The sequence below is a fragment of the Anabrus simplex genome, chromosome 6 (genome assembly GCF_040414725.1).
Source record: "Anabrus simplex isolate iqAnaSimp1 chromosome 6, ASM4041472v1, whole genome shotgun sequence".
Lineage (NCBI taxonomy): Eukaryota > Metazoa > Arthropoda > Insecta > Orthoptera > Tettigoniidae > Anabrus > Anabrus simplex.
The window spans coordinates 269,709,364-269,732,829 of record NC_090270.1 but is presented as its reverse complement, the minus strand read 5'-3'; the positions used below and the strand labels follow the sequence as shown (position 1 = coordinate 269,732,829).

At 37.8% G+C, this 23,466-nt stretch overlaps 1 protein-coding gene across 1 annotated transcript in view; it reads right to left on the bottom strand.

Annotated features, from left to right (window-relative positions):
* LOC136876441 (ATPase family AAA domain-containing protein 2) overlaps positions 1-23,466 on the bottom strand; it is a 456,642-nt gene that overhangs the window by 254,519 nt on the left and 178,657 nt on the right. Inside the window, exons 10-11 of the mRNA XM_067150416.2 lie at positions 12,833-13,089; positions 9,747-10,144 (exon numbers count right to left, since the gene is read on the bottom strand). Coding sequence (XP_067006517.2) covers positions 9,747-10,144; positions 12,833-13,089 — 655 coding nt within the window. The remainder of the gene's footprint in view (positions 1-9,746; positions 10,145-12,832; positions 13,090-23,466) is intronic.

Genomic DNA, 23,466 nt, shown 5'->3' with positions numbered 1-23,466 from the left:
AGAGGGATAGCTAGTGTACTGCCCGAGTGTGTGTTATGCTGGTGGAAAGAGGATAGGAAATTGAGTTGTGAAGATAAGTAGTATGGGATAATCTCTTTTAATACTCGAAAGATTAATACTGCCACGTGGAGGTTTCTATATTGTTCAAATTTTAGAAGGGAAAGTTGTCGATAATAAGGGGTAACATGAACATCATAGCGTAAGGAAAAGATAAATCTAATACACAAATTCATAGCACGTTGTAATCGGTTTAGTTGTTCTCTCGTGGCATCAATTAGTACTACGTCACAGTAGGAAAATATAGGGAGGATAAGAGTATTTATAAGCCTAATTCTCATGTTTAGTGGCAGCATATTTTGATGATATTTTAGTGGGTGAAGGGACGCGTACACTTTTCTACAGATATTTGTAATGTGCTCTCCCCAGTTAAGATTCTCGTTTATAATTACACCAAGATTTCTTACCGAGTTTTCGTACGGAATAATTTTACCAGATAAAGTCAGTGGAGGAATGTTTTTGTTTTTTGCCGCACTGATTTGTTTCGTCTGCCCAACAATAATAGCTTTAGATTTTGATGGATTAATTAAAATACAGTTTTCATGAGCGTATGCACAGATATTATTTAAGTCAGAGTTCATATAACCTATTGCTTGATTGATGTCTGAAATTTTGGAATGGTAATAGATCTGCAGATCGTCAGCATACAAGTGGTATTTACAGTGTCTTAGCCGTGTCGATATATCGTTAATATAGATAACAAAGAGAAGTGGTCCAAGTACAGAGCCTTGTGGTACTCCTGAACCAGTACGTCTATATTTTCTGTGTCAAAAGCGCTGCTAAAATCAAGAAGTGTAAGTAACGTCACCTGCCTTTCGTCCATAGCGCGTCTCATGTCATCTGTAACTTTCAGCAGGGCAGTGGCCGTACTGTGTCCCTTTTTGAAACCCGATTGTAAAGGGTCAAGTAGTTTGTATTTATTTAAATAGTCGGTTAATTGCACGTGTACTATGCGTTCAAGAGGCTTGGAGAGAGATGAAAGTATGCAAACAGGTCGATAATCTGTTATAAGTACAGGTGAGGAAGTTTTGGGAACAGGATTTATAATGGCATTTTTCCACATTTTTGGAAAGAGGCCACTTGTGACGCACGTGTTGCATATATGAGTAATGGCAGGAAGAATAATGTCAATGATTTGTTGTATTATGAGTATGGGTATTTCATCAGGTCCTACAGCAGATGATGTAATTGATAATACCTCGCGTTTCACGTCAATCTCTGAGACTTTGCGAAATTCAAAGAATGGCCTATTTGGTGGTGGGTGGTTCAGAAGAGATTTTATAGTCTGTGATATTGTGCGTATTTCCGGTTTAATTTTTACTTCAGAAAAATGAGCATTCAATCTCTCCAGAGAGATGTCTGGATTACATGGCTGGGGCAAAGCTTTCCCAATTCCAATGGAACGAAGTTGTTTCCAAGTGTTTGACACATTTAAATTTCCAGCCAGGTGACTGTAAAAAGAAAATTTCTTATTTCGAATTATTACTTTAATTCTATTCCGAAGTTGTCGATACTGTTCAAGCGCTCTGGAAGAGTGTGTGCGTCTGTAGAGCCGGTGTAACGCGTCACGGTGAGACATCATTTGTTTAATGTCATCGGTCAGCCATGGAGAAGGAGGTCGGGAGACTTTGGCCGTACGCTTAGGTGCATGTTTATCAAGGAGACCAAGTATAAGTGAACTTAAAGTTTCAACTTTCTTATCGATACCGTTTATATTTTTTACGTCATCCCAAGGACTATTCAGGGCGTCAACTCTCAGATGATCTAAGTTTATATGTTTAATGTCCCTGAATGTGATGTATCTGGACTTATACTTCGGTACTTTGAGCGAGTAAGATAAGTATATTATAGGGGTAGGAATTTGTCCATGTGATACTATTTTCTGTGGGTTGTTAGTGACCATTAAGTCAATTAGTGTATGTGAAGATGAGGTATGATTTGTCGGTTTTAGTGGAAGTATTGTCATGTCACACGTCTGGAAAATACTTAAGAGTTGCTTTGTATCTCCAGTCTGTTCCAGTAAATTAGTATTGAAGTCTCCAAATATTAAAATATGTTCATAAGCAGGTGATAGTCTCTGCAGGATGTCTTCAATTTCTGAGAGGTGACCTACCCGTGGTGGCCGATAAACAACTCCTATTAAGGCTTTAACTGTTGTCACAGTTATCTCGGCAAAAATGAACTCAGGTCTGGGGTCAGGACAGTGGGCAGATGTGCATACGATTTTACATTTAATATCATCTCTACAGTACAAGGCTACTCCTCCACCTCTTTTATCTATTCGGTCATGCCTGTAAATATTATAGCCCGTTATGTGTACCATACTACTAGGGATAGTTGCGCGTAACCAACTCTCACTGATACAAGCTACGTGTACATTACTGTTTTCAAGGAGAGTTGTTAGCTCCTCATGGTGAGCAGGTAGGGATTGAGAATTTAAATGAATGCAGTTCAATGAACGTGCGTTGGCCTGAAATACTTTCGCTAATGAACCTTGGCAGCGGGGTGTCTCCGTTCTCGGATAGGAGAGGTTAGGGGTAACGGGACAGTCAGGTCCACAGCTGGTAGTGGTTATAACAGTATTCATCACACAAAACAGAATACCAAGAAGAATACATGCTTCTTACCTGCGTATTTCCTCTGATATCGCGCCGGCTTTTCATGCACTCAATCACATTCACACTCAATAATAAAACACTATAATACAAACTTAAACTAATCCACATTGTCGTTACTTCACACTGTTTCACCCCCTAGCTGCTTGAATAACATTGTTAAGGTCAGCTCGTGTGGTCACTTGAATTTTCTTCCCATCAGAGCTTAGAATAATGATACGTCCATCCTTAGTCCATACAGAATTCTGACCGAAGTGGTCACGCGCGGCGTTTAGTATGTCCTTTCTCGTTGCTGTTAGCGATTCTGTTATCAGCATACCCGATTCCTTCAGCGATTTCTTTGCACGCCAGATACGGTCACGTTTGTGATATCGCGTGAACTTTATTATGATGGGCCTCTTCCCTCCCGTCACTACCTCAGCTGTTGTTCTCCTTGGTTTCCCAATCCTGTGACAGCGATCTAAATTGTCCAATGTCAAGTCTATTCCTAGGTGGGATTTCACAACACCGAACACCTTGTCATAGACGTCCTCGTTCGGAGCTTCTGCCACCCCGTGGAGTAATAGGCAGTTTCTCCTGCTGTACTGCTCTGCTTCGTCGATTAGGTCGTCCTGTTTGGAGATCTGGTTGTGCATTTGGATAAGTTCGGACTTCACCTCCTTAAGCTCCTCGGTGACAGCAGCTCTGAAAGACTGGAACTCAAGGGCGAGTGCGTCTAGGGAAACATCGCCGGGGTTGGTAGCACTGCTGTTGGCGGCGCGCGTTGCTTTCTCGAAGTGAGCTTGGATGTCGCTTAGCTTTTCTTCGAATGAAGAAATCCGCTTGTTCAATGACTTTATAGACATTGTGAATGAATGTATGTAGCCACTAAGTGTTATTTAGTTATGAAACTTGACCTAGTACACACGAATTGCAGTTAAACTTGCTGATTTGCTAGGTGGTTTACGGAGCGCTCACGCCTAAGTTGTGTGTGAATTTGTATATGATGTTGCTGGATTTAGAATATTAAACTAGCAGTAATTCATGGAATATTTTCCTTCCATATATTTTCTTGTTGTACTATTGTTCTTTGCTTGTTTGTTTGTTTGCTTGTTGTTGGGTAATTATGTTTACTTTACTTTATTATTACATTACTGTAAGTGACCATTGCCACCGGGATATTTCCCATTTGCAATTTAATAATAATAATAATAATAATAATAACCATAACAACAACAACAACAACAACATGAGTGACAGGGGTTTAAGGTAATTTGGAAGGAATGTTTTGCGTGTGATAAATGAGTACCAGGTTAACTACTGGGGCGCAAAGGCGGTCATGCGTAGAGCTAACCAGTCTACCCCCACCAAGTGCCAAAGTTATGTACAGTGGAAGCCTTTACCTTCCACCCTTCCAAGGCCTTCATGGTTTGTAGGGAGATGACTTTGCTTTTTGCTTTTTAAATATTAGTATTCATGTTTATTATGTTTTTTTATTCATACCCCTGCTTTGTAATTCAGTGACCATGGAATAGATCTTGATGTTGTAAATTATATTTATATTTAGTTGTATTTATTTCCTTTTCCTTTATTGCACACTTTTGTTGTTATTATTACTACTACATATCGCTTAACATGCAAATAAACTAATATTTAATAAAATTATGCTTATCTCTTTGGATTAATATTTTTTGTTGCATATTATTTTAGCTATGACAACATGACTTCTTTATGATATAAATAAATATAAAATAAAAGCATTTCTTCCCAAAAATATTTCTTATACGTGCACCAATCAGAGAACCAGCTAGGGAAGTACCTTTTACTAAGGTGCATAATGTTCTTGCATACGTAGGTGGTTTGAAAAGTTATCGGAATGTACTAGAATTAAGTATCTTACCTCGGTGGAACTGCTTTCATTTTTCAACATAGTCTCCCTGTAGACTAATGCATTTGGTCTAGCGATGTTCCAATGCCTTGATCCCATCTTGAAAATGAGATTCCTCCAGGCCTGCAAAATACCTCTCCAATTCGGTTGTCAGTTCTTCCCTTGTAGAAGATCTCCGTTCACCGAGGAAAATTTTCAGCTTGGGGAATAGATGAAAGTCTAATGGTGCCAAATCAGGTGAATAAGGTGGATGTGGCAACAATTCGTACCCCAGTTCATGAAGTTTTGCCATGGCAGTAACACTTGTGTGCGGCAGAGCGTTGTCCTGATTAAGGATGACATTTTTCCTTGCCAAACCAGGCCTTGTTTCGCGTATCTTTTCCTGTAGTTGGTCTAGGAGGTTTGCATAGTATTGCCCCGTAATTGTTTGGCCAGTAGGAAGTTAATCTATCAGCAGAATGCCTTTTGCATCCCAGAAAACTGAGGCCATGAGCTTTATTTGTAGTCACAAACCGGCGCAAAAAATCGTTGGTAGCACTGAAAACGGGCCAGACTTTGTTCGGACATTTCCAATCTGGTGCGTTTATTGTCCAATGTCAAGAGCCGTGGCACCCATCTTGCGGATAATTTTTTCATAACCGATTCTTCGGTTAAAATATAATATACCAGTTCAGAAGACATCCCTATAGCTTCAGCAATCTCCTGCACTTTCAGTCTTTGATCCTCCACGACCATTTTATGCAGTTTTGCGATAAATTCTGGGGTCGTAACCCTTTTTGGCCGCCAACTACGTGGATCATCATCCAAGCTCTCCCGACCTAATTTAAACTCGCTGGTCCACTTGGCAACAGTTGAAGATGAAGGAGCAGAGTCCCCCAGTCTGTTCTGAAAGTCGGCATGAATTTCCATTGCTTTCATACCTTTCTTTACAAAGTATTTAATTACTGCTCGAATCTCAGTTTTTTCCATTGTCACAAATCACTACGAGGGAACAACAAAGAGTCGTCACTACCACACTCCTGCAGCTAGAGCACTGACGCGCCACGTGTTCACCCACAAAGGATGTGTGATTATTGTGCGGGAACCTCGTTGCTCTAGCACTGACATCTAGCGGTGATTCCAAGAACTTTTTAAAACGTCCTCGTACATGTATAATTGAAGAACTGAAGATCCATATACAGGTAAGTGGGTCGCCCATGTTGTAGGCCTATTACGCGTCATAGGAAACTGAGTGAACTGGCTGTGCAGTTTGATTACATTGCTGTGAGCTTGGTTTCAGGAGATGGTGATGAATTCGAATCCCACAGTCGGCAGGTCTGAAGTTGTTTTTTTTCTTTCTTTTTTCCCCCTCATTTATATTTTAGGCTAGTGCTGTGGCTTTAAATCCTAGCCCTCTTTCCTATCCCATTCTTGCCTCACAACCAATCTTCATGTGATTTAAGCCAATATATATGTAAAAATCTGGTAATGTTGTTTGACTCATAGTGCTCCTGTACATTTCCTGGGTTTCCGTAATGTTGTAAGCTTGAGATACACCAACTTGTAAGCTGAAAATATGTTTAAAATGCCAAATGCCCCCCATCGCCTACTGCTTATTGAAGAAAGAAGACAGCATCCAAGCAAAAGGAAGGACACCAGGCTGAGCGGCTCATCAGACGGCTGGTATTTGAAGGCACTCACATCAATCTCATTTCCGTACATTTAATGGCACGTAAAAGAACTCTTGCAGGACAATATTCCGGCATCTCGGCGTCTCCGAAAACCATAAAAGTACTTAGTGGGATGTAAAGCTATTAGCATTATTATTAAAAGGAAGGACAGATATGGCCTATGTGGTAAGTCCTTGAACTTGCAGAAATCGCAATGGATTATTTATTATTTATTATGTAGTCTGATCCAGGACACCCTAGATTTGCCATAAGACACAGAATAATTCACAATAACAATTTTGAGGGAAGATAAAAAGATTAATGTTTAAAAAATGATAGGTTACAGTTAACCATGTCAAATGGCATGAACTCCATATAAATGGTGACGAAGAATCGAAACGGAGTATTTGATGAGTGAGACGACTATCTCATCTTGTAGGCTTCTTGCTAGTTTATATTTTTGTCGCCATGTGACGAAAGATTTGGGAATTGTTCCCCTCGCGCCAAAGAAAAATCCAGTCAGCGTAACTTTTTTAAGGTTATACGACTCAAGAAAGAAAGGGATGGTTGGATTATAGATATCCTTTTTCTCATTGTCTATGTCAGTCGGCTGAGAGGCTGAAGATTCAAAGCGTACCGTAGGATCAATAATTTCTGCTTCGTTTCTCCGTCCGTCAATCGCTATAATATCAATCCTGCGAGTGCTGCCTCCTTCGGCGAGGCAGTGGACTTCTTCGTACACTTCTAGATTTTTGAGACGAAGAGCATTAGCAATCAGGTTTCTGATGATGTTATGGCGTTTGATCCTAAGCAGTTCTCCTTGAGGGCAACTCCCCAGCACATGTGGTAAGGTTTCATACTCACTGCAGTGTCTGCAGTGGCCTGTGCTGGTAGAACGTCCCGGCAGAGTATGTACTGGTGCAACCATCGCGGTCATCTTCAACATTTCCCTCCATTCCGAACAAGTTAAACCATCTCTTCTGGTAACCCATGAATTAGCAGCAGGAACTTGAGCAAATAACTCAACACCTCTTCCTTTTTGTGGATATGCACACCAAGCTTCAAATTCGCATGTTCTAAGTATATCGTGCAGTTGTCTAACAGATTTCGTTGATGTCTCTTCATTGAGTAGAAGTTCAGATAGGCAGAGAGTTTTTATTGCTGTGAAATTTCGAACAGCATTTACGTGCGAATCATTCACAGCTTCTAGCTTAAGATTGATGTTCAGCTGTTGAAGGTACGCTTCCCAAGTAGCGCGCATTAGTGCTAACCCTTTATATTTGTGGCTCGAATAGATCATACTTGTCGGTGTGTCACTCAGAAGTTGTAGAATTTCTTTAAGTGCGCTTCTGATCATGTTGTTGGCTTTTAACAAACTTGATTTGGGAATTTTCTCAACCGAAACAGTCTGGAAGGGGTATATCAGTGTAGGGCCAATAAACTGATTTATTACAGTCAATTTTTGATGCGGTTGGAGTAAGTGAGTCCTGGTAATCTGATCTAAGTTAGCTTTCAATTTTTCAAGTACCTGATGTTCATTGAAGACTAAAGTCTGTCTGAAAGTTGCCCCTAAATACTTTATTTCTTCACTATCATTTATACTTCTAATGTTTCCAGAGACCGTCACGATATCATCAGAATGAAGTTTACAATTTTCTATAATAATGGCATTTGATTTGTCTGCATTTATATGCAAACCTATTTCTTGAAGCAGATTTATGACAGAAGTGACTAGGATTGAAGCTGCTGCTTGGTCTTTAGCTATGATCACCAGATCGTCGGCAAAGCATAGGGATGTTAAAGGTACAGTGTTAGGACTCAATTGAAAACCATAAATTTCTGATACTTTGATGTCTGTTAGTTCATCAAGGATGTGGTTTATACCCCAGTTAAGTAAGAAAGGTGAAATGGGATCTCCTTGCATCACTCCACATTTGATGTTTATCTTATCTGTATAACCACGAGCAGTTTGAACTTGTGTTGTGTTTTCTGTGACTAGTAACTAGTAACTTCTTAATGGATCTGGGTAGTATAGAGTTCTCTATTGTCGCCTTTAAGTTATTGTGTCCAATACTATCGAACACTTTGCTGATGTCGAGGAATACTACGCAGCCTGAAATAATTTTCATTACAGCTATTCGTAAAATGCCATCAACAATATTCACGTTAATGAAAGAGCCAGGGGTCATGACAAAACCTCTTTGGAACTGGTTCAAAGGGATGTATTCCCTTACAATTTTATCAAGGATCTTACTTAATATGCGCTGAATAATGGAGCAAATACTAATCGGTCTCCATTTGGACAGATCATTCTCTTCACCGCCTTTATGTATAAGAACAGTCCTCGCTGCCTTAAGAACCTCAGGAATGAACCCACTTTCAAATATTCTTCTGATGATATGGGCTAAAATATTAGCAGCAAGTGGATCATAAACAGATTTCAATAAAACCTATATTCCTTCCCCCCCTTCCTTTAAGAATGCAGTTATAGTAATGCTTACATCAGAATAAAGGCAAGAAATGTTTAAAATTTATTTAAGCGAGTGAAGGAGAGAGTGTATGACTAGCTCAGGTTGGCGGATTCGAGTCCGGCGGTATTTGAAAGTGCTTAAATACGCCAGCCTCATGTCTAGATCTACCGGTACATAAAGAACTCTTGTGGGAAGAAATACTGGCACCTCGGCGTATATGAAAACTATAGAAGTAGTTAGTAGAACTAGTAACATTATTATCCTCAATTCCGCAGTGAGCTTGAAAGCTGACCTAATTTCCGTTCACGTAGCTTAGCACATTAGTGCTCCTATGTTTCCTGGATAACCAGCCTGCAAGCTGAACATATGCCTAATAATCTCTCCTTTACTGGTTATTGTAGAGAGAAGGAAACGTCTGCGCAAAAGAAAGGCGTTAAGTAATGTCTGGAACTTTCGAAAATCACACTGCAAAGACTTGTTAAATAAATTGCATTGTTTAACCCGCCCCTCTTTTCAAGAATATGGTTATAGTACGCCTACTGTTCATCACCATAAAAACAGAATTATGCAACATTAATTTGAGTGAGGTAGTGTGTTGATTTCCTTAATTCCTCATTGAGCGTGGAAACTGACGTCGATTTATTTCATTTACTATATATCTACTATATATATATATATATAGGTTAGGAGAACATTCATTATTGATACTTACACTGAAGTTACTTTGTTATGGTTATGTCTGGTGATTTTAATATGTAAATAAGCAGGTTGGCAACAGTGATCAGCCATTGCAAAAATGAGAAAAAAAGAGAATCGGGCGGCGATATTTACTTTTTAGTGTATTGCCTTACGTGCTTATTACTTAACACACAGGAACACTATTACATATGCAACCATTTACGTTGGTTTGCTGACTTAACTGAAAGGTTTAATTGTTTTCTCACTTCAATTAAACATGTTTCAAGATTCGCAATAAACTGGGGCTATTGCTCTAATAAGCCACTTGAAATATACTCTATAATTTCATTTATAAGAAATACAGAAACGAAATAAGCAGTTTAAAAAAATAAACTATTCAAGCAATTACCTTTTTAGCTGGAAGTGGAAAGTACAGCTCTCGATCAAAGCGGCCTGGTCGCCTGAGCGCTGGGTCAATTGCATCTATACGATTAGTGGCACCAATGACAATAATCTCTCCACGATCATCTAGACCATCCATTAAAGCAAGGAGAGTGGAGACTATGCTAGCATGTATCTGATCCTGCTTTGAAGATCGCACCGGAGCCAGGCCGTCTATTTCGTCGAAGAAGATGATGGATGGTCTCATCTGATAAGCCTGCTCAAACAGTAGTCGTAGCTGTCTCTCTGATTCTCCCACCCACTTGCAGAGGCAATCAGCTCCCTTACGCATGAAGAACGAAACCTTGCGGTCACTGCGACTGCATTCATTGGCCAGAGCACGTGCTATCAAAGTTTTGCCAGTCCCTAAACACAAGAAAGAAAAAAATGCTGTAATGGTTCTGATTTGTAGAAATCAAGTAATGATTTTATTTTTATATCTGATTTAGACTACTCTGACACAGGCAGGTCAACAATGAGATACGACTGGGAAGGAAGCAGCCATTGCCTAAATTAAAAAACAGCCCCAGCATTTTCCAGGTGTGAAAATGGAAAACCATCATCAAAAGCTGCTGACAGTGGGATTTAAACACATTATCTCCCGAATGCAAACTTTCAGCTATATGACCCAAACTGCATAGCCAACATGTTCTGTTAAAAGTTAAGGTGATGCAGGAAATATTAGTTAAGGAAACAAAATCTGAAAGGAAGTAGATATCATCACTTGGGTAGTACAATACCTAACAATGGCAGAATTCAGAAAGAAATTAAATGCAGACTAGCATTAACAAGGAAGGCCTTTCTTAACAAAAATTTGCTCTCATTGAATATTTATATAGCAATTACAAAAATGTTTTTGAAGATCTTTTAGAGTATGGCATTGTACAGAACAGAAACGTGGCCAATAACTAGCTATAAAAGGAGAACAGATGTTTTTGAAATATGGTGCTAAGAAGAATGCTGAAGGTAAGACGGGTAGACTGAATCATGAAGGAAGACAAATAGAATTGAATTGGTGAGAGAATCACTTGGTGAAATTTTACTAGAAGAAACGTCACAATTATAGGACATATCTTAAGGCGCCCAGGACTTGTTCAGTTAGTTCCTTTTAAGCGAAGTGCAGGCAGTAAGAACAGTAAGGGTAGACCAAAGTATAAAATATGACATTAGACATGAAAAAATGAGGACAAGATAGGGTGGCACGGACTGCCGGATCAAACCAGTTTATGGACTGATGACCCAAACTACTACTACTACATATTTCAGAGATGGCCAATTATAAAAAATTCCAGCCCAGATCAATTCCAGGTTAGACATAGCACTTACTGTGCTCTATATCTTCTGATATGTTCTGGAACAAATTTATTATTTTCATCTGCCTGAATGCCCACCTAGTGGCCATGATCGTTAAGGCGCTGAAGTCTAAATGGTCTGACACAGTAGTTAGCTAGTTTGAGTCCCGTAGGTCGAAAAATATTTTCACCATCAGAATGTTGGCCAGCAGGATAGGGGAAGTGGTGGTATACAATTTCTAATCACTAGATTACATGCCAAAAGCCTGGATTAAATTCCAAACCTCTCCGCAGAGCTCATATAGAGTGAGGGCATGTGACGCTGTTGACGGTGATTGGTCCAACAGATGGGGATGTTAAGCCTTGAGCAGACCCCTTAGTGCTATTTGATACGAGTAGGCTATGTGCCAGCATCGGGTTTCACCCTCTGCCTTCCTACTATCATATATCACATTATTCATCTCAGTAACTCCTCTGATAAGGTTGATGTCAGGCAGGCATCAATTTTTGGTAATGAGACAAAGTCTCTCATAGTGCATTGGCACTGCCGATGGCTTCAAGTAGCCTACGCAGTGGCCTCCACGTATGCACTAGCCATGCATCTTAGTGGGTGTGCTATTTAACCACTGATGAGCCCAACTTAGCACACTGGGACGAAACGCTGGCAACCAGGAATGAGTTAACTGGAAAATTTATAATGCCCAATAACAGACCATTTATGTTGGTATTATAAATGCCCTAATGTTGTAAAAAATCGTATATATTGCTTCCATATCAATGTTATGCCTTTGCTGGCAGGACCTAGTGTTTACAGTGCAGTAGGTCTTATGGTACAGGCTACAGCAATTTTGTTACTTTCACAGATCTGTCTCTGTCTTATCCTTGACTTTGACAATATGAAAGTGACTGAGGTATAAGCGATGCTCGTAATGCCAATCCTTATGCAGCCAGTCCCTACTATGAATGGTGTGAAAATGTTGCTCATAGGGTCGGTTGGTGTATGCATTTCAGTTAGCTTGGCAGACTGATATGTAATAGCAACTCTGGCTCGGTGAGGAGAGCAACGGGAAACTACCTTAGTCCTCATTTCCCTAGTACGCCTCTTCAGTGATGCCTAGGCCATCTATGACAGATGATGGCAGAGCTGTTGAGGATCCCATCAGCGGCATCGCCGACTGACTGAACATATATACATATCAATGTTGGATAGTTTTTATTTGTATATTCAGTAGTACATTTTCTCACTTAACAAGTTCTTTTTTGTTGTCCCCTGCAGAAACATCTTAACAATGTTTTACTGTACAGTATGTGAAATAATAAATGCTGACCCTAAGTAACTAGGAAAAGGATTGGAAGAATATTATGTGACAAAATATTGATAAAAACTGACTACGTGTTCAAAAAATCACAAATATACAATAATAAAATGATAACTATGCACAGTAACATACTATGTAACTGTCAGAATTCTATAGGTAGGTGAACTTCATACATAATTGGTGTCAGTAATACTGAACACCCATCAACCAAAAGAACATTCCTACTGTACAAGAACTGCCATTATCTCCACCTTGTCCTGGCTCCTTCCTCTATTAAAATGATCTCTGCAGGATCCACTGGAGATGCCCAGTGTATTTACTACAAAGAAGTTAGCATAACTTCATTTCAACCCAGCTCTTAAATTTTTATAGAATGGGTTGCATATTAATTACTGCTGTGATAAAGCACGGTACATTAATGAAAGAAAGAACACATACTGTACCTGGTGGACCATGAAACAGCACTCCCTTGGGTGGACGAGTTCCGAAGCGTTCAAACACCTCACGGTACAGCATAGGAAATACTACCATCTCCTGCAGGCAACGGATGTGCATCTCAAGACCACCAACATCCCGGAACCCTATGCTGGTGTCAAGAATCATGGGCTCAACATCAGCCAAGGTCTTGCTGAGCTTTTGACTATCATGCAAGTGGCTACCAGTCTTCATGTCATCGGGATGCATGTTGATGGGCATACACCTGTGCATTCCAAATTTAAGGAAATTACATGTAGACATGGAGAGTTATTCAACTTCCTCTCGCCACAGGTTGCCAGTTGATACAGTGCAATAATTAATTACATAACTTGTAAGTATTAATTTCAGTGTTAATGATTGTGGTAATTCCTCGCGAATGCCACTATAAGTGGTTTTGCATTAATGACATTGAAAATTCCAATGCAGTTATAATTAGGAAGTGGACTTTTTGTGCTAAAAAGTGTAAAGTACTTATTTTTATATGATAAAAACCAAGTTATATATGATAAAAGTATAAATTTTCTGCTTTAAATATCACATAACTTTCATGTTCATGAGATAAATAAATATGAAGTCATCATCATCATCCTAAACCATCTCCAGTATCCCGGGTGTGGTATATGAGCCCCTCCATCTCATCCTGTCCTTGTACCATTCCTCCTCCACCAACTTGTCGCAATCATGACCTCTCTGCAGTACATTGTTCTTAACTAAATCTATCCATTTCCTTCGTGGCCTTCCCACAGGTAGTCTTCCTTCTACTTTTCTGTCAAATTCCTTCCCTGCAGTTCTGTTAACTGGCATCCTCTTCATGTGACCAAACCATTTCAGTCCTGATATCTGAATCTTATTGAAGAGAGAATCATCTATTCCTACTTCTTTTCTAATTTTCTAATTTCTAATCTTGACTTTCCTGATTTCCTGGATCATAGTGCATAGGAACTTCATTTCAGCTGTCGAAAGTTTGTGGTTTCCAGACTGTATGTAAGAATTGGTGTATAATAGGACTTGTATAATGTCATTTTTGTTTTTATAGGTATTTGCTCATCCCACAGCAGGTATCTTACCTGGTGGTAAAATTGTGTTGTCTTATTGATTTGATTGTTCACCTCATGTTTTGCTAGGTTGTCATTTGATAGAATGCTACCCAAGTATGTCATTTGATAGAATGCTACCCAAGTATTTGAAAACTGGAACGCTGTCCAGTTGGGCTTCATTTAACATGACTATTGGTTCTGTTCCTTTCCCATACGCTTTCATCACCACCATCTTGGTCTTACTGAAGTTTAAACCATATTTCTTAAACTCCTTATTCCAGCTTTGCATTCTCTCTCCCAATTCCTCTTCCCAGATCACATCATCATCTGCAAATGTGAAAGCTTTATTATCTCTATGTTCTTTCCTTTTAATCGATTTCATTACTACATCCATCACAATAAAAATAGAAGTGGTGACAATGAGCTGCCCTGCTGCTCTCCTCTCTTTGTTTCAAACCAGTCCCACACACCACGTCCTACTTGAATACAACTTCTATTCCCACTATACAACATTTTCACTTTGTCTAGGAGGCTGTCTCGCACTTGAAGCTCTTCCATGCATTGCCAAATTCTTTCCCTTGGTACAATGTCGTAGGCTTTCTCAACGTCCAAAAATCTTAGAAATAAAGGCTTGTTCTTCTCCCAGTATTTTTCCATTAGCATCCTAATTGCAAATATAAAGTCTGTAGTTGACCTTCCTGGTCTGAAACCATACTGCTCTTCTTCCAAAATTGGTTCAACAATATCTCTGATTCTGGTCTCTATCCTTTTTCCCAATATTTTCAGAACATAACACAGTAGTGTAATACCATGATAATTAGTACATTTTCATCGGTTTAATTTCTTGAACAGAGGTACAATAATGCCCGTCTCTCAGTCCTCAGGAATAGTATTTTCCTCCCATATCTTGTCGAGCAGTCTGTAGAGCCATTGGATTCCTGGAATTCCCAATGCTTTCAGCATATCTGCACTCAGTTCGTCTATGCCCACTGCCTTTCCTTCCTTCAAGCTCTTGAGCGCATTTTCAACCTCAAGCCATGTAATTGGTGGTTCAGTTGTGGTTCCTCGACTTGGCTCTCCTCTATCCGTTATGTTTTCTCTATCTCCATTCAGCAACTTTACGAAATAGATCTTGAGTTCCTGTTTAATTTCTCCCTCTTCTTGTGCCAGATTTCCATCATCACATTCTATTGCTTTTATGGTCTCTTTATCCCTTCACTTGTTTTTCACTATGCTGTATAGCAATTTCATATTTCCTCTATTGTCCTCTTCCAGTTTGTCTGCAAACTCATTCCATTTCTTCTCTTCTTCTTCCCTCACAATGTTCTTTACAGCAAGTACAGCAAGTTTCTTGTTCCTGTATGCACCCTACGGGTGAGGGTGACCACAGTATTTTTCCCAACTAGTCAGTTACATATCTCAGGGTATTCATGCCTCCAGAAAAATGGTTAATTTTTCTATGTTTTGGTTTAACGTGCGTTCAAAGAGAAAATAATGACACCATATGCGGTCCAGCATTACGTAATTCAACGCTCAGTAGTGGATTTCGCGTACGAAAACTTCAGTCAACCTTTCGACAAACACATCTGCATAACGAGAACCTTACTCACTAAGTATAACTACAGACTACCATTACAAATGAAAACTCATTCCATTCTATAAAAAAATCAATCAAGAAACACATTTATTAAATTATCAAGACTTGCGAAAGAAATGGTTAATGTCAAATATTGCTCATGATCTTCCAATTGTCAACCTAATAAATAAATATTCTAATTCCTAAATCAATTATTCTAAGTCAGCGCTGGCTTATTCCTAAAGTAAGTTTTCATATCTTAACATTCTGGGTCGCGTATTCCTGAAATGAATTGTTGCTTTGTTTCATCTTCCTATTAAAATTTACATCTGGTCATTTAAGTATACAGTATATCATAGTCTTCTGATCACGGTCAAAATTCGGTATATCAGTAAATTATTCCATCACTCACGGTGTTAATTATACACCCTCATCAAAAATACAATCATTACATTGTTCAAATTATCGTGGAAATGAACTGAATATGAATAAAAGTGTTCTGAATACTAATATCAGTGACCTAAGTTACATTGAAAATTATCTGAGTTCGTTGGTGCAGACTACAGTGAGGAAAATGAAATATTGAATGACGCACTAAGCTTCTCGGTCCAACTGCCACTTAAGTATGGCTCCTAGCTAAATATTCGCTCTAATAATATTTCAGATTAACAAAGCATCGATGATATTCTACGTAAATCTCAAATAATTTCCCTACTCTAGCTATATAATTTCTTATGTAACGTATTCCAGTTCAATATGCACGTAGCCAATAAGCATTTTTTTCATATATGGATGTGCAAGTGCCTACATTAAGGTATTTCAACACTACATTACCATACTAGTTACATCCTAGTTTGACCTTCCACGCCATTAACATTCATTCAGAATACGACACAGTCATGCATTCATATACCCATCACTGGTTGTTATAACAGTCAAACCACTTTCACACTTCATTAAAATATGCGTAATTTTATTGTCCATACCTTGCTATAGTTCCTCCCTGGGGCATACTTATATTCCATAGTCGCTTCACTTGTGCTCCTATATCGCACATTATATATATATATATATACACACATACACGTTTTACTTCCTGTTAATCTGCGCAATAATACATTTAAAGTATCATATATACTTCATTATTTCATTACTAACCTTCGTTTCAACCCATATTTAATTCATTTAACATCTATAATTATCGAGTTTAACCTCCAATATTAATTAAACACAACGATACGTATCACTCCAATAGCGCAGAATTCGTTCCTCAAAACGCATTTTGTCATCCAATTTAACATATAACCCCAAATTCAGTATCTATTTTTTTTTCAATATAATAACACAGCAAAGAGTACGGTAATTTAACTTAACCAATTCAAACATGCGTCCCTCTGTGACGTAAACTGGGTTTGACTGGTATTACATCATTCATGGATCTTTCTAACTAACCGGGATTCTATGAAACATATGTTACACTACGTCGCACTTTTAAATCGTATTCTTACTTCCTTGGATAAGATGATATAGTAAATACGTTACCAATCTGTCACGAGATATCGTCTTAAATATTTCACACTGCACTTTCTTGTATTCACTGCACACTTAATTATCTCACGTTTAGGCTATTCAGATCTATTGCATATACTGGTAATACTCTACATAAGAAATTATACTACTTAATACTATTACTTAGCTCGCCATTCAATATCTCGGGCCTTAGTCGCTCTTCGGTCTAGTCACAGGCCTTGGATTGAGAACTGGGCAGGTTCTCAATCACTGGTATCTCGGGTAGAGTGACCTCCTCCACACGGGTCGGGTGGTTTTAACTGCCAGGATGACATCTCCCTCCAGGTTGGTCTATGCCGATTTAGCAAGCCATTATCTGTTCAGGAACACAGTAGACAATATCCATCGATACTGGAAAATGTGAATTCATCATGGTTCTGCGAAGTATATATATATTTTTATAATGATTGCCTCTTTATTTAGGCTATCGTTGCTATTATTTCCACTTAATATAGCTCAATTTCAAGCTCTCGCGACTCAATCAACTTCTTGTTTCTGAACGATTTTGCGTCCAAGTATTTTGACGACCTTTTCGAAATTTCTGGATTTTATTTCTTCTTTACTGTATTTCAACGTTTATCTCTTCGTTTTCTTCAATATTACCGACCTCTGAGCTTAAAATTCACGCTAGATACTGCAAATATTGCTTATATTTTTAGAGCGAGGTTCAGGAAGTCTTATCCTCACGAGGTCAATTTTTTAAGTCAGTTTTTATAATAATCCGATTGACCCTTCTTTTTTTAAAAAAAAAAACAATTCTATCGATTCTACACCATTGTACACCACCTTCATAGTGGTAGGTTTAAGTTAGTCATGGCCTTCTGACATATATAAGTATCGATATCCTACTACACATTTCTTCGCCTTGGCTGGCCTCTATCTTCCGTAGGCGCCATTTTGTAATACGTCCAGTAAATGCATCGGGTACATGTACACTCCTTGGAGTCTTTGTATTTCTTGTTCATTGCGTTTTTGTCCCTGTTTTTGTTTTTCCTTGTCCAGTGCCTTCTTTATTTGGTTTCTTTCACTGCTGTTTTTACTCTATCATTCCACCATGGTGTCTCCTTTTTTCTTTTGATGGAACTTGTAACTCCACATAGGTTATGGCTTCTCCCACAAAGGTGTCTTTGAAATCTTTCCACTTTTCATTCACACTGGTTACTTCACTGTTCGGCAGACTGTTGAATCCTTAGTTTGTATTCTTTCTTTATTTGGGCATCTTGCAACTTCCAAGTTTTAACCCTTTGTTTTTTCATAATTTTCTGCATTTCATTAGTCTTATGTTTGAAGGCTATTACCAGCAATCTGTGTTCACTGTCTATGCTTTCACTAGGGATGACCTTTACATCAGTGATGTGTCTACCACCATCTTTATTTGTGATTACGTAGTCAATTAATATTCTATACTGACCATCCCAACTGTACCTTGTAACTCTTTGACTGTCTCTTTTTTTGAAGAAAGTATTTTTGATTGTAAGATCATTTCTTCTGCACAGATCTAATAGTTGTTCTCCTTTTGGGTTCTTTTGTCCAAATCCATGTGGACCAATAATGTTCTCGTACCCCGGTCTGTCTAACCCAACTTGCGCGTTTAGATCTCCAGTAATAATAATGTTTTCCTCACATTAACTGTATCTTCCAGGTCTTGCTAAAATTTTTCTTTGTCTTCCTCACTGCAGCCTGTCTGTGAGGCATACACTTGTATGACAGTGTACTTAGTGTTCTCCAGTTTCATGAACATTTTAATGATTCTATCACTTTTGCAGATAACTTCAGCTGTAGCATCAGTCCCTTCGTTAATTAAGAATCCAACACCATTTTTCGCTAACTTCTCCTGTCCACTCCAGAATAATTTGTATCCTCCATGAAGTGACTTTCAATCGCTTTCCATTTGGTCTCAATCTTAATATTGATATTTTTCTTCTATCCATCATGTCTAGGAGTTGTTCTAACTTTCCAGTTAATGATAGAATGTTCATAGTTCCAATGTTCACACTGCACCATTTTAATAGCGAAAATTGACAAGACGCTATCACGCCGCGTCACAGGATACAAAGACTTTGCATTCACTTATTCGCCTTATTTTTTATGTTTCGTATTTGTATTTGTGACTGAAGATGTCGTATAAGAGGACAAAACATGTTTCACGAGTGTAATTTAATGTCGTCTTTGTAATAAAGACAATTACAGTATTGTAAAGGTGGAATTATAAAATCTAAACTTTCACAAGTTGATACTTTGACAATACGGGCTCTAATATGAAATTTATGATGTGCAATGTTGATGCCAACCAGGCAGGTAGAGCTAACAAATATTTAAATCTTAAGACAAAAATTGCAAAAATAGGTAAGGACATTCTATTCCTGAAAAACTGTCTCAAGGAGGGACTCGTCCCTAATTTTTTGAAATCGGTTCAAAACAAGAACATATTGTCGTACTGGCATAGAAAGACACAAGATAAATCCAACATTCTATGGATCAGGAACGAAATTAAATTTCTTTATAGGAAAAAAGCATTACTTAACACTCAGTTATACGAGGCCCATCTCAACGCGCCTGCCTCTACTGCCCCATTAGAATGGAGTTCGTTTCAAAATTACGTAAATGATAAAATCGCATACCTACTTGTAGATAAACAGAACAAGTTAGTCAACAAAACTAATACACTTAGGCGCAATAGTAAGAGAACTGAGACTGATTCTCCCTCATCTAAGGATCATAATAATCAGATACATTCAACCATTCCTGTATTTCAAGAGCCGGTTATTAATCTTTCAGAGACTTGTTTTGATAAGTCCGAAATAAGTGTTATAGAGAAAGGTCCCAAGTTCAATTGGCCCGTTCAATTTAAACTTAAAGACGCGATCACGATCACGGCAGAAGCCGAAAGTGCAATACAAAAGTTACCGATAGAGAACCAGAGACGAGATTTAATATAAAGAAAAAACTTCCTAATTTAATAAATAATAACAAAGATAGAGTTTCTACACATCATAACCAAACAATAGCTTCATTGAAACAGAAAATTAAAGAGAATGGTTTGATTGTGTCTAAGGCGGACAAGCGGAATGCAACGGTCATTATGAATAAAGATTCATACATACAGAAAACCGAACCCTTTTTCGCAGAGAATTCATTCAAAATTATAAAAAAAAGACCCGATGAATATCATTCAGAAAAACTTAAAGAAACTTCTTAAACAATCTTCTTTCATCCTTAATGAAAGGGAGTCTCAAAAACTTATTAATATGAACCCGGGTATTCCGACAGCTAAGGCACTACCGAAGGTGCATAAAGAGAATATACCTATAAGACCCATCATTAATTTCAGAAATAGCCCTATATATAAGACTTCTAGATTTATACACAATTTCTTAAAAAATCATTATAGATTTGAGGGTAATAGGTCTATTAAGAATTCCAAAGAATTTTGCGATCGTATTAAGGATTTAAACATACAATCGAACCATAAGACGTATTCATTCGACGTCAAAAATATGTTCTCGAATATTCCAGTATCAAAAGAGATAAATCTTGTATAGAATAATCTACTTAAATACAGTAATTTGAGTAGGCAAGAGATAGCCGATTTTATTAATATTTTGGAGTTTGTCGTCGCTAATAATTACTTTACTTTCAACAGTCAAATATATAAAGAGGAAGGTCTTCCTATGGGGGCCCCAGCTTCGGGAATTATGGCGGAAATTTATATGGATTTTCTTGAAAATAGCAAAATTAACAACATTAAAGGAATAATAAGCTGGTTGAAATACGTAGATGATACGTTTACAATAACTGACCATAGCATTACTAATGGACAGGAGATATTAGAACAATTAAATAATATGGATTCACAGATTAAATTTTCTTTCGAAAGTGAAAATAATAAAGCATTAAACTTTCTTGACATTACAATTATTAATGACTCTAATAAACTTAGGTTTAAAATATTTAGGAAACCTACTCAAACGGCAAACGTAATTAAACAAAATTCCATACACCCAGCAGCACATAAGAGGGCCTCCTTTTACAGTACGATTTATAGAGCTTATAATATACCCACGTCAGAAGCAGATCGTAAAAATGAATTAGATACTATTTATTTTATAGCAAAAAGAAACGAATATTCCAGTATCAAAAGAGATAAATCTTGTATAGAATAATCTACTTAAATACAGTAATTTGAGTAGGCAAGAGATAGCCGATTTTATTAATATTTTGGAATTTGTCGTCGCTAATAATTACTTTACTTTCAACAGTCAAATATATAAAGAGGAAGGTCTTCCTATGGGGGCCCCAGCTTCGGGAATTATGGCGGAAATTTATATGGATTTTCTTGAAAATAGCAAAATTAACAACATTAAAGGAATAATAAGCTGGTTGAAATACGTAGATGATACGTTTACAATAACTGACCATAGCATTACTAATGGACAGGAGATATTAGAACAATTAAATAATATGGATTCACAGATTAAATTTTCTTTCGAAAGTGAAAATAATAAAGCATTAAACTTTCTTGACATTACAATTATTAATGACTCTAATAAACTTAGGTTTAAAATATTTAGGAAACCTACTCAAACGGCAAACGTAATTAAACAAAATTCCATACACCCAGCAGCACATAAGAGGGCCTCCTTTTACAGTATGATTTATAGAGCTTATAATATACCCACGTCAGAAGCAGATCGTAAAAATGAATTAGATACTATTTATTTTATAGCAAAAAGAAACGGGTTCAACAGGCAATTTGTAGATAAAATTATTAGCAAAATTAAGAAAAAATCATTTTCCACATTAACCAAGGATACCAAAAAGAAAGAAGATAGTTACGCCCTTTTTACTTATAGTCACAGAAAATATACGAAATCACAAATGTTTTCAAGAAACTTAATATGAAAGTTTCTTTTAAAACAACCAATAACAACACTCATCTTTTCTTCAATCAGCACACTATCAATAACGGCAATAGTAAATTTCAGAAATCAGGTGTTTACAAATTAAAGTGCCAGCAGTGTCCCGCCAGTTATATTGGACAGAAAGGCTGCAATTTTAACATAAGGTATAATGAACATGTTAATGCGTCAACGTACGGCAGATTCTCAGCATTCGGTTCTCATGTGGACGATATCAATCATACATTCACGGGCATACAACAAGATCTTCAAATTCTCCATTTATGTAAGAAAGGAAATCTATTGAACATTTTAGAAAACATCTTTATAAATATTGATCAAAAATGCAACCCGATTTATAATCTTAATGAGATATCGGAGGATATCAATATACTTTTCGAGGATTTAATCAAAAAATGCTTTTCACGAAGGTGCGTGAGTAATACGTCACCTCACGCCTCTCCCCTTACGTCAAACTCTTCTCAACCTCCCCTCACAATCAGTCCTCAACGACCTTCGAGGACGTCACTCAGTTAGCCTTAGCACTTGAGGTGGAGTGGTCGATGTAGGACGGGCAAGGAGGTGAGTGACTGGATGGGCATTTAGTTCACATTTTAACGGCAATTTATTCTTCAGTTCATTCATATTTTCTTTTTCTTTTTTAGGCCCCAATTGTCAACACACAATCAGGTTCAACTTGGACTTTGTGCTTCATATCATGTTCACACTGCACCATTTTAACATTGAAGATTGACAAGGCGCTATCACGCCGCGTCACAGGATACAAAAACTTTGCATTCACTTATTTTAATGTGTCCTCACCTTATTTTTAATGTTATGTATTTGTGACTGAAGATGTCCAATAAGAGGACGAAACATGTTTCACGAGTGTAATTTAATGTAGTCTTTGTAATATAGACAATTACAGTATTGTAAAGGTGGAATTATAAAATCTAGATTTTCACAAGTTGATACTTTGACAGTACGGGCTCTAATATGAAATTTATAACGTGTAACGAAGTGTGCTTCTTGCGAGTACAGTCTCCTTTAAGCTTCAAAATACGTGTTTTCCTTGGTTTTATTGTCTCCATTTTAATAGTAGTTTATTATATTTTGTTTATATTGAACATTTATTGGTGTTCTCAAGTGAAGTTTAATTTAACATTTTGTGTTATTAGATTTCCGTGCCACGAGTAGGCATAATTGTTTTAAATGGCTGGTCCAAGTTCTAGGCTAAACAATTCCGATGTTTTGGATTATTTAGATGCTTTAGACGGTGGCAGTGACTCTATAGACGATAGCGATTCGGATTTCAGTCTGACTCATTGGATGAATGGTCAGCGTTGAGGCCTTTGGTTCAGAGGGCCCGGATATATTCGCGTCCAGGTCGGGAATTTTAATTGTCTTTGATTAATTCTTCTGACCCGGGGACTGGGATTTTGTGTTTGTCCCAACACTTTCCTCTTCATATTCAGACAACACACTACACTGCAAACCACCACAGAAACATGCGATAGTGA